Here is a 13,622-nt window from a genome sequence, read left to right on the forward strand (position 1 = left end):
TATGGGTAGTTTTGCATTTATTTCAGCAGAGGAGAGGCCATTAGCTTTGGACATTCAGTCCTTGGCTAACAGACTTGTGAGGTTGGATATTTTAGAGCCCAGCCGAGTTCTTGCATGCGTCATCGCTTAGTCTTCATTATTCGAGCAGATCAAGGCTCGTCAGTTTGACTATCTACACTTGTTGGTTCTTAGAGAGACGGTAGTACAGGGTGGTGCCAAGAAGGTTGCTATCGGTGAGGATAGTGTTTTGTGAATCCAGAGTCACCTATGTGTCCCTAAAGTTGATGGATTGAGGGAGAAGATCCTAGAGGAGGCACACAGTTCTTGGTATTCTATTTACCCAGCTACCTGAGGCAGTATTATTGGTGGCGGCGAATGAAGAAAGATATAGTTGAGTATGTATCAAGGTGCCTAAATTGCCAGCAAGTTAAGTATGGGCATCAGAGGCCTGATGGCCTACTACTACAGATGGTTATACCTGAGTGGAAATAGAAGCGCATTACTATGGACTTCGTAGTTGGGTTGCCTCGGACCTTGAGGAAGTTTGATGCAAACTGGGTCATTATAGATAGGTTGACCAAGTCGGCACACTTTATTCCGGCTGTGACTATGTATTCTTTAGAGAGATTGACCCAAATTTACATCCAAGAGATTATTCGATTACATGATGTGCCTGTTTCCATCATATCAGATAGAGGCCCTCAATTTGCTTCGCATTTCTGGAGGGCAGTACAGAGTGAGCTGGGGACTCGGGTAGAGATCAGCACAACCTTTCATCCGCAGACCGACGGACAGTCGGAGCGGACGGTTCAGATCTTGAAGGATATGCTCAGAGCATGCGTGATTGACTTTGGAGGGCAGTGGGATCGATTCTTGCCTTTGGCCAAGTTTGCTTATAACAACAGTTATCAGTCCAACATCGATATGCCTCAATTTGAGGCTTTGTATGGTCAGCGATGTCGTTCGCCCATAGGTTGGTTTGAGCCCGACGAGGCTAGGTTATATGGTACTGATTTAGTGAAGGATGCCTTGGAGAAAGTGAAGCTAATTCAGGAGCGGCTTCGCACAACACAGTCTAGACAGAAAAGTTACGCAGATTAGAAGGTGCGTGATTTATCATTTACACTGGGTGAGAAGGTTCTCTTGAAAGTCTTGCCGATGAAGGGAATCATGAGGTTTGGGAAGAAGGGCAAGTTCAGCCCAAGGTTTATAGGCCCATTTGAGGTGTTGAGATGAGTTTGGGAGGTTGCTTATGAGCTTGCTTTACCTCCCATTCTATCAGGAGTTCATCCGGTTTTCCACGTGTCTATGCTTCGGAGGTATCATGCCGTCAGGTCGCATGTGTTAGACTACATCACAAATCAGCTAGATGAGAGCCTGGGTTATGGGGAGGAGCCAGTTTCTATTGTTGACAGGCAGGTTCGCCAGTTGAGGTCCAAGAAGATTTCTGCGGTAAAGGTTCAGTGGAGGGGTTAACCAGTCAAGGATGTGACTTGGGAGACCGAGAAGGACATGCGATTCAGATATCCATACCTATTCGGCACTCCAGGTATGATCCGAGACCCGTTCGAGGATGAATGTTTGTTTAAGAGGTTGAGAATGTAACGACCCGACCGATCGTTTTTCTTTCTAGATTCCCGTCCCCCTAATTAATACTACCCGTGTGTGCTTTTATTGTTTTATGACTTGCGGGGATGGTTTGTTCGGGTTTGGAAGGGTTCGGGTTAAAATCGGAACACTTAGTTCCTTTCTTAAAATGGTTAAATTTGACTTGAGTCAACGTTTTGAGTAAACAACCTCGGAACCGGGGTTTGATGGTCCCAAAAGGTTCATATGATGAATTTGGACTTGGGAATATATTTGGATCGGGTTTCGGATGACCCGGGAGCGTTTCAACACTTAATATTGAAAGTTGGCGCATTGAAGGATTTTCAAGTTCTTTAAGTTTGGTTTGGAGTAGGTTTTGGTATTATCGAGGTCCGTTTGGGATTCCAATCCTGGAAATAGTTCCATATGGTGATTTGTGATTTGCACGCAAAAATTTGGCGTCATTCCGAGTTGATTTGATAGGAATCGGACGCGCGAAAATGTTTCTAGATGTTTTTGAGTTTCATAATTCGATTCATGCGTTTTGGCGTCCGATTCATATTTCTAGATGTTATTTTGGTGTTTTGATCGCGCGAGTGGGTCCGTGTTATGTTTCTGGATATGTGAATGTAATTGGACGGGGTCCTCGGATGCAAAACGGATTGGAACCAGACTCAGAATTTGGACTTGGGGGAGCTGCTGGTGCTCTAGTTCTGGTGCGTTCGCACCTTCGAGGTTTTGGTCGTAGGTGCGACCTCGCAGAAGCGGCCCATCGACCGCAAAAGCGGCTTAGAGCAGGCTGTCCAGTGGTCACAGAAGCGGAGAGCTTACCGCACCCGCGAGTTCGCAGGTGCGAGGAAGATGGTCGGGCTAGGCCAAGGAGGCCTGGGTTCGTAGGAGCGGGCGACTATCCGTAGGTGCGTGTGTGTAGATGCGGACCAGCTCTGCAGAAGCGGATACGCATGCGCGCATGTTTCTCTGCAGAAGCGAACTTGGCCAAGCTAGGTGAGGACCGCACCTGCGATGGATTTTATGCAGGTACGGCGTCGCAGGTGCGACCCAAGGTCCGCAGAAGCGAAAATTGGTGGGGCAGTGAGGTCCATTTAATGTCGGGACTTAGGCCTTTTTGGTTCATTTCTTTCACTTCTTGGATGATTTTAGAGCTCTTTGAAGAGAGGTTTTCACCTAGCTCTTTGAGGTAAGTAATTTCTATACAAGATGAGTTTAATACATATATTTTGGGTAGATTCTTAACACATAAATTGTAGAAATTGTGGGTTTAGTTGAAAAACTTAGGTTTTAGATAAAAATGGAATTTAATCATGAAAATGATTATGGAATTGGATATAAATTATATATTTGAGTTCATGAGGTTATGGGTAACATTTATCTTCGAAAATTTTCGAAATCCGGGCACGTGGGCCTGGGGGTGAATTTTAGGGATCTTCCAATTTGGGTTGAGTAATTTTTTTAATGGATAAATTATGAACTTGTGAGTGTGTATTGATTAATTTATTTAACATTTGGCTAGTTTCGGATTGATTGGCACCAAGTTGAGGCTTTAGAGCAGATTTGTGGACCGGAAGTGAGCTTGAGAAGGAGGTAAGTGTATTACTTATGTGGGGAGCTATGTACGCACGAGGTCACAAGAGTCTATCCATAGCTATATTTCATGATATGTCAGGGTAGTCTTTGATCCACATCATGCTTTAATTGTACAGTTGTGTTTATTAGGCATATTAATTGTCTTGAATAGAGATGAGACTAAGGATTTTAAAGTTGCAAATTTTCAATTTAAATTTCTTATTTAGGGAAGAATTGTGGAATACATAATAACTCTGAGAAATCCATGTCCTCTCGCATCGCAAGTACTTCTGCGAGCGAGGTAAACTTCTCTACTCTCATGGGAGTGGACCGTTTGCCTTGACAATATAATAGATGCATCTATGGTTCGTGCCGTTCGACCCTCGGCAGTGCACACAATATTTTGGATCGGGCCGTACGACCTCGACATAAATCGTGCTTGATAATACTCAGAGCCCGGATACACTTGATATTATTTTTATGACTTGAGAGGTTATAATTTATTTAATGGACTGAAATTGTTGAAGTTAGCATGTGTCAATTGGAGACTTTTAAATTGACTATCAGTTAAAGAATCATTTATTCATTACTGGTTATTGTGTTATTTTTATTATTCATGTCTTCCATGCCTATGTCGAATTCCTGTATTTATATTATTGGCCCGTAGTAAATGTCGATGTCGATCCCTCGTCACTACTTCTTCGAGGTTAGACTGGATACTTACTGGGTACATGTTATTTATGTACTCACACTACACTTCTATACTAACCGTGCAGGATCTGAGGCAGGTGCATTTGGCATTCATTCAAGCGCGCACCCCTATACCCTGAGGCATAGTGGTGAGCTACTCTCTGAGTCCGTTCTGCAACACCCGCGGTCTCTCTTTTCTATTTACTTTCTCTCTATCCTATTTCAGACAATAGCATAGGTGTTTTGTATATTCTATTAGTTACTCATACATTTGTGACAACGGGTCTTAGGAATATGCTAGTAGACACTTTATGGCTTTATAGTATTTATCTCATCGTATTTGCTCTTTTATTGTTTTACGCTTTATTTTATCAAAATTTCCACTTCTCATTTACCTAATAAATAAAAATAAACTATTTTGAAATTAATTAAAAGGAATAAATACATGGCTAGTTCACCGTTGGCTTGCCTAGCGGCGACGTTGGGCGCCATCACGACCTATTGGAGAAATTGGGTCGTGACAACCACGGAATTTGGGAATACCTCACACCTTCTTCCGGGTTAACAGAATTCCTTACCCAGGTCTTCTATGTTTCGTAGACTGATATAGAGTCAAATTTTCCTTGATTTGGGATTTAAAATAAATGGCGACTTGGGACGCCGTAAATAATTATTCCAAGTGGCGACTCTATTAATAAAATAAAATAATCCGTTTTCAAATAATGTCACTTTAATTGTGAAAATTCCTTTCCCCCGTAAAAGGATGTGTGACACCACCGGCTCCATATCATAAGTCAAATCCCCGTCTAACTGAACCGTGTTCGAGTCCAAAACATGAGGCGGATCGCCGAAATACTTTTGGAGCATGGAAACATGAAACACTGGATGAACACTCGATAGACTAGGCGGTAATGAAAGCTTGTAAGCCATCTCTCCAATCCTCTCAAGCACGTCAAAAGGGCCAATATACCGAGGGTTCAATTTGCCATTCTTTCCGAATCTCATAACACCCTTCATGGGTGAAACTCTGAGCAATACCTTCTCTCCCACCATGTAAGCAACATCACGAACCTTCCGATCGGCATAACTCTTTTGTCTAGACTACACCGTGCGAAGCCGATCCTGGATCAACTTCACCTTTTCCAAAGCAGCCCGAACTATGTTAGTACCCAATAGCCTAGCCTCACCCGACTCAAACTAACCAACTGGAGACCGACATCGCCTCCCATACAAGGCCTCATACGGAGCCATCTGAATACTCGATTGGTAGCTGTAGATGTAGGCAAACTCTGCAAGTGGCAGAAATAAATCCCAAGAACCCCCGAAATCCATGACACAAACGCGTATCATATCCTCCAATATTTGAATAGTGTGCTCGAGCTGTCAGTCCGTCTGAGAGTGGAATGCTGTACTTAACTCAACCCATGTGCCTAACTCTCACTGTACTGCTTTCCAAAACTACGATGTGAACTATGTGCCCCGATCTGAAGTAATGGACACCAGCATACCGTGAAGGCGAACAATCTCGCAGATATATATCTCAGCCTACCGATCTGAATAATAGGTAGTCCCAACTGGAATGAAATGTGCGGACTTCATCAACCGATCCACAATCATCCAAATAACATCAAACTTCCTCAAAGTCCATGGGATCCTAACTTCGAAGTCCATGGTGATACGCTTCCATTTACACTCAGGAATCTCAAGCCTCTGAAGCAAACCGCCCGGCCTCTGGTGCTTGTACTTCATCTGCTGACAATTTAAGCACCGATCTACAAACCCCGCTATATCTTTCTTCATTCTCCTCCACCAATAGTGTTGCCTCAAGTCCTGATACATCTTCGTGGCACCCGGATGAATGGAATACATCGAACTGTGGGCATCTTCAAGAATCAACGCACGTAACCTATCTATATTGGGCATAGAAATCCGAACCTGCATCCGTAAAATCCCACAATCCTCAATAGAAACCTCCTTGGAATCACCATGTTGAATAATGTCCTTAAGGATAGGAAAATGGGGGTTGTCATAGTGACGCTCTCTGATGCGATCTTATAAAGAAGACCGAGAAACCACATAAGCTAGAACCCGACTAGGCTCCGAAACATCTAACCTCATGAACTGATTGGACAAGGCCTAAACATCTGATGTAAGCGGTATCTCACCAACAGGAATAAATGCAAGGTTACCCATACTCACCGTCTTCCTACTCAAGGCATCGGCCACCATATTGGCCTTTCCGGGATGATACAAAATGGTAATATCATAGTCCTTTAGCAGCTCCAACCATCATCATTGCCTAAAATTTAGATCCTTTTGTTTGATCAAGTGCTGTAGAATCTGATGATTAGTAAACACCTCACAAGATACACCATAGAGATCATGCCTCCAAATCTTCAATGCATAAACAGGGTAGTTCTTCTCATGATGCTTCAACTGGCGTGAAGCATAAGCAATCACTCTACCCTATTGCATCAAGACACACCCAATACCAATTCGAGAAGCATTACAATACACTGTATAAGAACCCGATGCTGAAGGAAAAACTAGAACTGAAGCTGTGGTCAAGGCAGTCTTGAGCTTTAGAAAGCTCTCCTCACACTCATCCAACCAGCTGAATGGAGCACCCTTCTAGGTCAACATGGTCAAAGGCACTGCAATGGACGAAAAACCCTCCAAGAAGCGACGATAATATTCGGCCAAGCCAAGAAAACTCTGAATCTCAGTAGCTGAAGACAGTTTGGGCCAACTCTGTACCGCCTCGATTGTCTTCATATCTACCTTAATCCCCTCACTGGACACAATGTGCCCCAAGAACGCCACCGAACTGATCCAAAACTCACACTTGGAGAACTTAGCATAAACCTTCTCCTCTCTCAACTATTGTAGTACAATCCTCAGATGCTGTGCGTGATCCTCCTGGCTATGTGAGTATACCAGAATATCATCAATAAGTACTATGACAAACGAATCAAGATATGGCTGGAATACACTATTCATCAGATGCATGAATGCTGCTGGGGCGTTGGTCAGCTAATAAGACATCACAAAGAACTCATAGTGACCATAACGGGTCATGAATGCCGTCTTTAGAATATCCGAGTCCTGAATCTTCAACTGGTGATACCTCGACCTTAAATCAATCTTAGAGAACACTCTTGCTCCCTGAAGCTGGTCAAATAAATCATCAATGCGCAGAAAAGGATACTTGTTCTTAATTATAACTCTGTTCAACTGCCTATAGTCATTGCACATCCGCATAGTACCATCTTTCTTCTTCACAAACAGAACTGGTGCACCCCAAGGCGACACACTAGGCCTAATGAAACCCTTATCAAGAAGCTCCTAAAGCTGCTATTTCAATTCCTTCAGCTCTACTGGTGCCATACGATACATAGGAATGAGAATGGGTAGAGTGCTCAACACCAAGTCAATACCAAAATCAATGTTCCTATCGGGTGTCATGCCCGACAGGTCTGCAGGAAACACATTCGAAAAATCTCACACTACTGAAAAGGAATCAATGGTAGAAGTATCAGCACAAATATCCCTCACAAATGCCAAATATGACAAATACCCCTTCCCCACCATCCGTTGGACCTTCAGATATGAAATCACCCTACTAGGAACATAGTCCAGAGTACCTCTCCACTCGATCCTAGGTAACCCCGGCATCGCCAACGTCACGGTCTTAGCGTGACAATGCAGAATAACATGATATGAGAACAACCAATCCATGTCCAGAATCACGTCATAGTCAACCATGCTAAGAAATAAGAGATCAACTCTAGTCTCCAATCCCCTAATAGTCACCACACACGACAGATACACACGGTCCACAATAATAGAATCACCCACCATCATAGATACATGAACAAGTAAAACTAAGGATTCACGGGGCATATCCAGATAACAAGCAATATATGATGATACATACGAATAAGTAGAACCAGAGTGAACTAATATAGAAGCATTCCTGTGGCATACTGAGACAATTCCTGTTATCACTGCGTTTGAAGCAACTGACTCTGGCCTGGCAGGGAAAGCATCCTCTAGGGAGACCTCTAGCTGCATGAGCTCCACCCCGAGCTGGCTGAGTGAGTGATGAAGTAACTGGTGCGGAAGTCATAACCGGACCTCTCTACTGAACTGGAACTCCAAAGAAACTAGGACAATACCTCCTCACATGTCCAAACTCGCCACACTTGTAGCAACTCCGATTTGTCAATGGTGGTGGAGATTGAATCCGACCTTGAGAACTAGAATAGCTACTAGAAGTACCTGGTGCAGATGAACCCTAAACTGATGGAGCACGAGATGAACTCTGAGTTGGGAGGGCATTGAGAAATGACTGACCCGGATAAGCACTGTATGAACCATGGCTAACTAATACACCACGATGAACCGGACAAGTCATCTGAGCGGGTATATAAGGATGATCCCTGCTGTGGTGGGATTTCCCTCCAGAAGAAACACCGCTGAAACAACCGAACCATGAGGCCTATTGGTCTCCCTCTCCTCACACTCTTGACTACAAACTTGCTCTAGCCGCCTAGCAATATCAACCACCTCGTCGAACCTAGAACCTGATGCAATCTCTCGAGTCATGACAAAGCGCAGTCCATAGTTGAGGCCATCAATGAATCTCCTAATCCTCTCCCTCTATGTGGGAACCAACCAGATTGCATGACGAGCTAATTCTAAAAATCTCATCTCATACTGGGTCATGGACACACCCTCATGGCGTAGCTGCTCAAACTTACTACGCAACTCCTCTCCGTGGGTCTGTGGAACAAACTTTTCCAAGAAGATAATGGAGAACTTGTGCCATGTAAGTGGTGCAGTGCTGATTGGCCTGCTCAACTCATAAGCCTCCCACCATCTGAAGGCTGCCCGGACAGCTGAAAAGTAGTAAATGAGACTCCACTAGTCTCCAAAATACCCGCCGTGCGAAGAATCCACTGGCATCAGTTTATGAAATCCTAAGCATCCTTTGAATCAGCCTCACTTAATGATGGAGGCCTGAGCCTCCCAAACCTCTCTAGACTCTTCTTCTCTTCATCTCTAATCGGTGGACCCACCTAGGCCTAACAGCTGCAGCCGGCTGGGTTGGTAGTACCCCCGGTATCTGAAGCCCATGAACCACATACTCTAGAGTACGGGCGGCAGAAGTCTGAGCACCTCCCCCGGCCTGAGAAGTGGCTAGCACGGCTGGAACTGAAACCTCCTGAGCAAGGCTAGTACATACAGTCAATATCTGGGCAAGAGCCTTCTGAAGGCCTGTAATCACAATGGGCATAGTTAGTGCTTGAGATGGTCCCACCGGCTCAACCACATCTGGAATCTGCTCCCTAGCTGGAGCAACTGGTGGGTCTACAGGTGCTGCTCTAGCTATTGTACGAGCTGCATCCCGGCCTCTATCGCGGTCCGGCCTCTTGTGGTCCTAGCTGGTGGTACTGGTAGCTGTTCGCCCGATCCGGTAGCACGTGTCCTCACCATCTGTGAGAGAATAGAATAATAGAAGTTTAGTTTCCGAAATCAACAAATCCGCACGACAAGAATACAAGAAAGTGAAGTTATCCTAATGGTTCGGTAGCCTCTCGAAGATAAGTACAGACGTCTTTGTACCGATCCGTAAGACTCTAGTAAACCTGCTCATGACTTATGAGGCCTATGTAACCTACGCTCCAATACCAACTTGTCACGACCGAAAACTCAACATGTCGTGATGGCGCCTATTATAGTACTATGCAAGCCGACAACCACAAGTAACTATACATTTTTAAATTGAAAACAAGATGAAATATGTTTAAGACTAATAACTCTCATAAATAGTCGATAAGAAATACTGCGACTCATATATAAAATTTCCCCGAAATTCGTGTGTCACTGAGTACATGAACTACTAATTATCAATATAATCAAAACTTCTAATACAATTGTTTGGAAAGATAGAATAGTGCCAAATAAAAGTAAAAAGAAGGAGAGTCGAGGTCTGCGGCTAAGGTAGCTACCCCAAAAGTCTCCAAGCCGGAAGTACTCCAAATCAAGCAACCACCATGCCCAGAAGTACCTGGATCTGTACACGAAGTGCAGAGTGTAGTATGAGTACAACCGACCTAATATACTCAATAAGTAACAGGACAAACCTTGGGCTAAGAGCAGCGACAAGCTCAAATAGGTAAAGTCCAAATCTAGGTAATAACAGTACATATATGGCAGGGAAAATGACAGTAATAACTTAGAGAAATCTGATAATCAGTTTGTACACAACATAGAAATGTAGACACGCTTTCAAGTTTAACAATTTAAGTTCAACACGGATAAAATATGCCAAGTGTGACTGATACGAGAAATGTTACATCTCTATATCTACATGTCAAATGTGCTCGCCACATGTAATGCATCACAATGATAACCTCACATACTTGCACTCTCAGAGTACTCAATCCAACCGTCTTAACTCTCACTCATCACACTCAATCACTTAGCATTGTACAGTACTTGCTCTCACTACTGGTATGTCAGACTCCGGAGGGAAGGATCCTGCCCAAGCTCTAATATAAAGCCAATATGGCCTGCTGCGACGTGCACCATGATCCTATAATAATAATATATAAAGCCTATAAGGCCTGCTGTGACGTGCAGCCCGATCCATAATAATAATATTATATATAAAGCCAAGAAGGCCTGCTGCGATGTGCAGCCAGATCCACACCTCACTCACAACACGACTCTCAGGCCCCAACTCAGTCATCAATCTCTCCAGTCTCTCGGGCTCACAAATCTCATGCCAAACATCCCAAACAATGATACATGATGCAACAATAAATAGCAACTGAGACTGAGATATGATATGCAAATGATGGATATGACTGAGTACATAATTACCATTAAGCAAATAAATCAACAGCAAGAATGACCACAGTGGGTCCCAACAGAAGAAGCATATAGCCTAAACATGATTTTCTAACATGAATTGTAGCTCAATTACTCTAATACATAGTGATCACATCAATGGAAACAGGGTTTGATAACTACACAATACCACGGAATCGATCGGGTCATAATTACCATGATGCATGCCCGTATGCCCGTCACTTAGCATGTGCGTCACCTCAACACCAACCCCATAACATGTATTTCAGGGATTCATACCTCCAGAATCAAGTTTCGAAGTGTTACTTACATCAAACCGTACAAATACCTACTCCAACAAGCCCTTGCCTCGTGAATCGCCCTCCGAACGACTCAAATCTAACCACAAACAACTTAATACAATCAACACAAGTTATATGAATCAATTCCATATGATAAAGCTGGGTTCTTTAACAAAAGTCAAAAAGTCAACCCTGGGCTTACGTCTCAGAATCCGACAAAATTAACAAAATTCAAACACCTATTCAAAACGAGTCCAACCATACAAATATTACTCAATTCCGATCTCAACTCGACCTTCAAATCTTTAAATTATAGTTTATGAAGATTCTACAGTTTTTTCCAAATTTTCCAACCCAAAACACTAATTAAATGGTACAAATAATAATAGATTCATGTATAACAACCAAATCTGAGTTTGAATCACTTACCCCAATCAATTCCTTGAAAATCTCTCCAAGAATCGCCTCAATCGGAGTTCCCAAAGTCCAAATGTGAAATAATACTCTAACCCTCGTTTTTGAAAATATATAATCTGCCCAGTGCTTTCTTCTTCGTGATCACGAAGCACAAAAATGCAAACTGAAAAAATTAATCCTTCACGAATGCAGAACTCCAAGCGCGAACGCGATGCACATGGACTTGAAGTTATGCGATCGCGGACCTCCTCAGGCGATCGCGAAGAAAACACGCGTGGCTCTAGGCCACCCTCCATTCCTTCTTCGCGAACGCGGTCCACCTCTCACGTTCGCGATTCACACTCTCCTCAAACACAGCAATCACTACCCATACTTTGTGAACGCAAAGAGTAAAATTTCCATCTGCCAGAAACTACTCTACGTGATCGCGGCTCCCTTTCCACGAACGCGATGAAGGAAACCAGACTAAAAAAAATCATCAATCCCACAAAGCCAAATGAAGCCGAACATGATTCGAATCACAACCGAGGCCCCAAGGACCCCATCCGAACATACCAACAAGTCCTAAAATACGATACAAACTTAATCGAGACCTTAAATCACATCAAACAACATCAAAAACATGAATCGTACCCCGATTCAAGCCTAATAAAACTAATAAATTTTTAACTTCTACATTAGATGCCGAAACCTATCAAACCAACTCCGATTGACCCCAAATTTTGCAAACAAGTCATAAAAGACACAAGGGACCTATTCCAACTTCCAAAACCAAAATATTAGCCCAGTAACCATAAAGTCAATTCTCGTTCAAACTTCTCAACTCTCCAAACTTCAACTTTTCCAACTTTCGCCAATTCAAGCCCAAAATCACCTACGGACCTCCAAATCAATATCCGGGCACACCCTAAGTCCAAATTTATCATATAAAGCTATCAGAACCATCAAAACTCCATTCCGGAGTCATTTACATTTAAGTCAATATCTGGTCAACTCTTTGAACTTAGGTTTTCAACCTTGGGACTAAGTGTCCAAATTCATTCCGAAATATATCCGAAACCAATCCAACCACCACGGCAAGTCACATAACAACAAACAAACATATAATATGCAATAAATGGGAGAACCGAGCTATAATACTCAAAATGATCGGCCGGGTTGTTACAATCCAACAGCTTAACCCTCAACTCCTGGGCTTTGTCCTCAGTCAAGGATCTCCTCTTGATCTTAGGATGACCATACACAACCCTCTTCCTCTTCTTCCTCGTGATCTCAAGGTCCATGACCTAGAGCCTATGTTGGGTCATGAGGTTCTCACTCAGAATGACCTTGAAGTCCATGCAAATATCTTTATCGGACTTGCTAAGGAGTAGATAATCAATCTATGTCTTGGCCACCGAACTCTGAAAAGTGACAAAGTGCTCCGCTTTATTTTTGGAAAACTTGAGTTATCTATCACCAAATCGAACGCTCTAGCAACTATTGCTAATTGGTCGAGGGACACAAATGAATTCACATGGACATTAAGAAGGGTACATTTTATCATCCGACCAAGGTTCTTCTACGTTTGATCAACGCCAAGATTATGCCTACTGCTAGTGAGATGGATTTTTCGAGGGTGAAGGTGTGTATGATCTATGCTTTCTTCACCCATATAGAGTTTGCTCTATGGAAGATTATGCTGGAGCACATGGCTAGGGTGAGCCCTTTTGGAGCTTGCCGTCTGTTTTACCCGAGTATGATCACTCGGCTGCTGAAGATGCATTACGTCGATGAGGAGTATCACTATGATAGGGTGATTCTTGTCTCACATCCTATTAAGGCCTTTGATGTTACTTTGGTGATTGACCCTCCTGCTGGGTCTGGATGAGGGAGGTGGGCTGCCACCTGATGAGGATGTGAACTCTGTGCCGTTAGATGATGCGGAGTGTCTGTGCACCTTCAAAGATGATGATGAGGCATAGGGCCTCAGGGAGTCACCTTTTCATCCTTGTTTCTATTGCTTTGTATGGGGGACAATGCAATATCTTAAGTGTGGGATGGAAGTGCTCCTATTTGTTTGTACTTATTTGTTTTGACTTAACAACTTGGTGTTGATTGATTTATTTCTTGTTTTCTTAGACAATTTGGTATGTAATTATCTTAACTGAAAATTTTAGTGGCATGTAATAGTTAGTAATTTTT

The 13,622-nt window shown here is 43.2% G+C and overlaps 1 protein-coding gene across 1 annotated transcript; it reads right to left on the reverse strand.

Annotated features, from left to right (window-relative positions):
• Positions 1-7,362: 7,362 nt before the first annotated feature.
• On the reverse strand, positions 7,363-7,935 carry LOC138894294 (uncharacterized). Its single transcript, XM_070178981.1, has one exon. It carries the CDS (start codon positions 7,933-7,935, stop codon positions 7,363-7,365), a length of 573 nt encoding a protein of 190 aa, XP_070035082.1.
• Between the last annotated feature and the right edge of the window lie 5,687 nt (positions 7,936-13,622).

This window comes from Nicotiana tomentosiformis, chromosome 6, assembly GCF_000390325.3.
Source record: "Nicotiana tomentosiformis chromosome 6, ASM39032v3, whole genome shotgun sequence".
Classification (NCBI taxonomy): domain Eukaryota; kingdom Viridiplantae; phylum Streptophyta; class Magnoliopsida; order Solanales; family Solanaceae; genus Nicotiana; species Nicotiana tomentosiformis.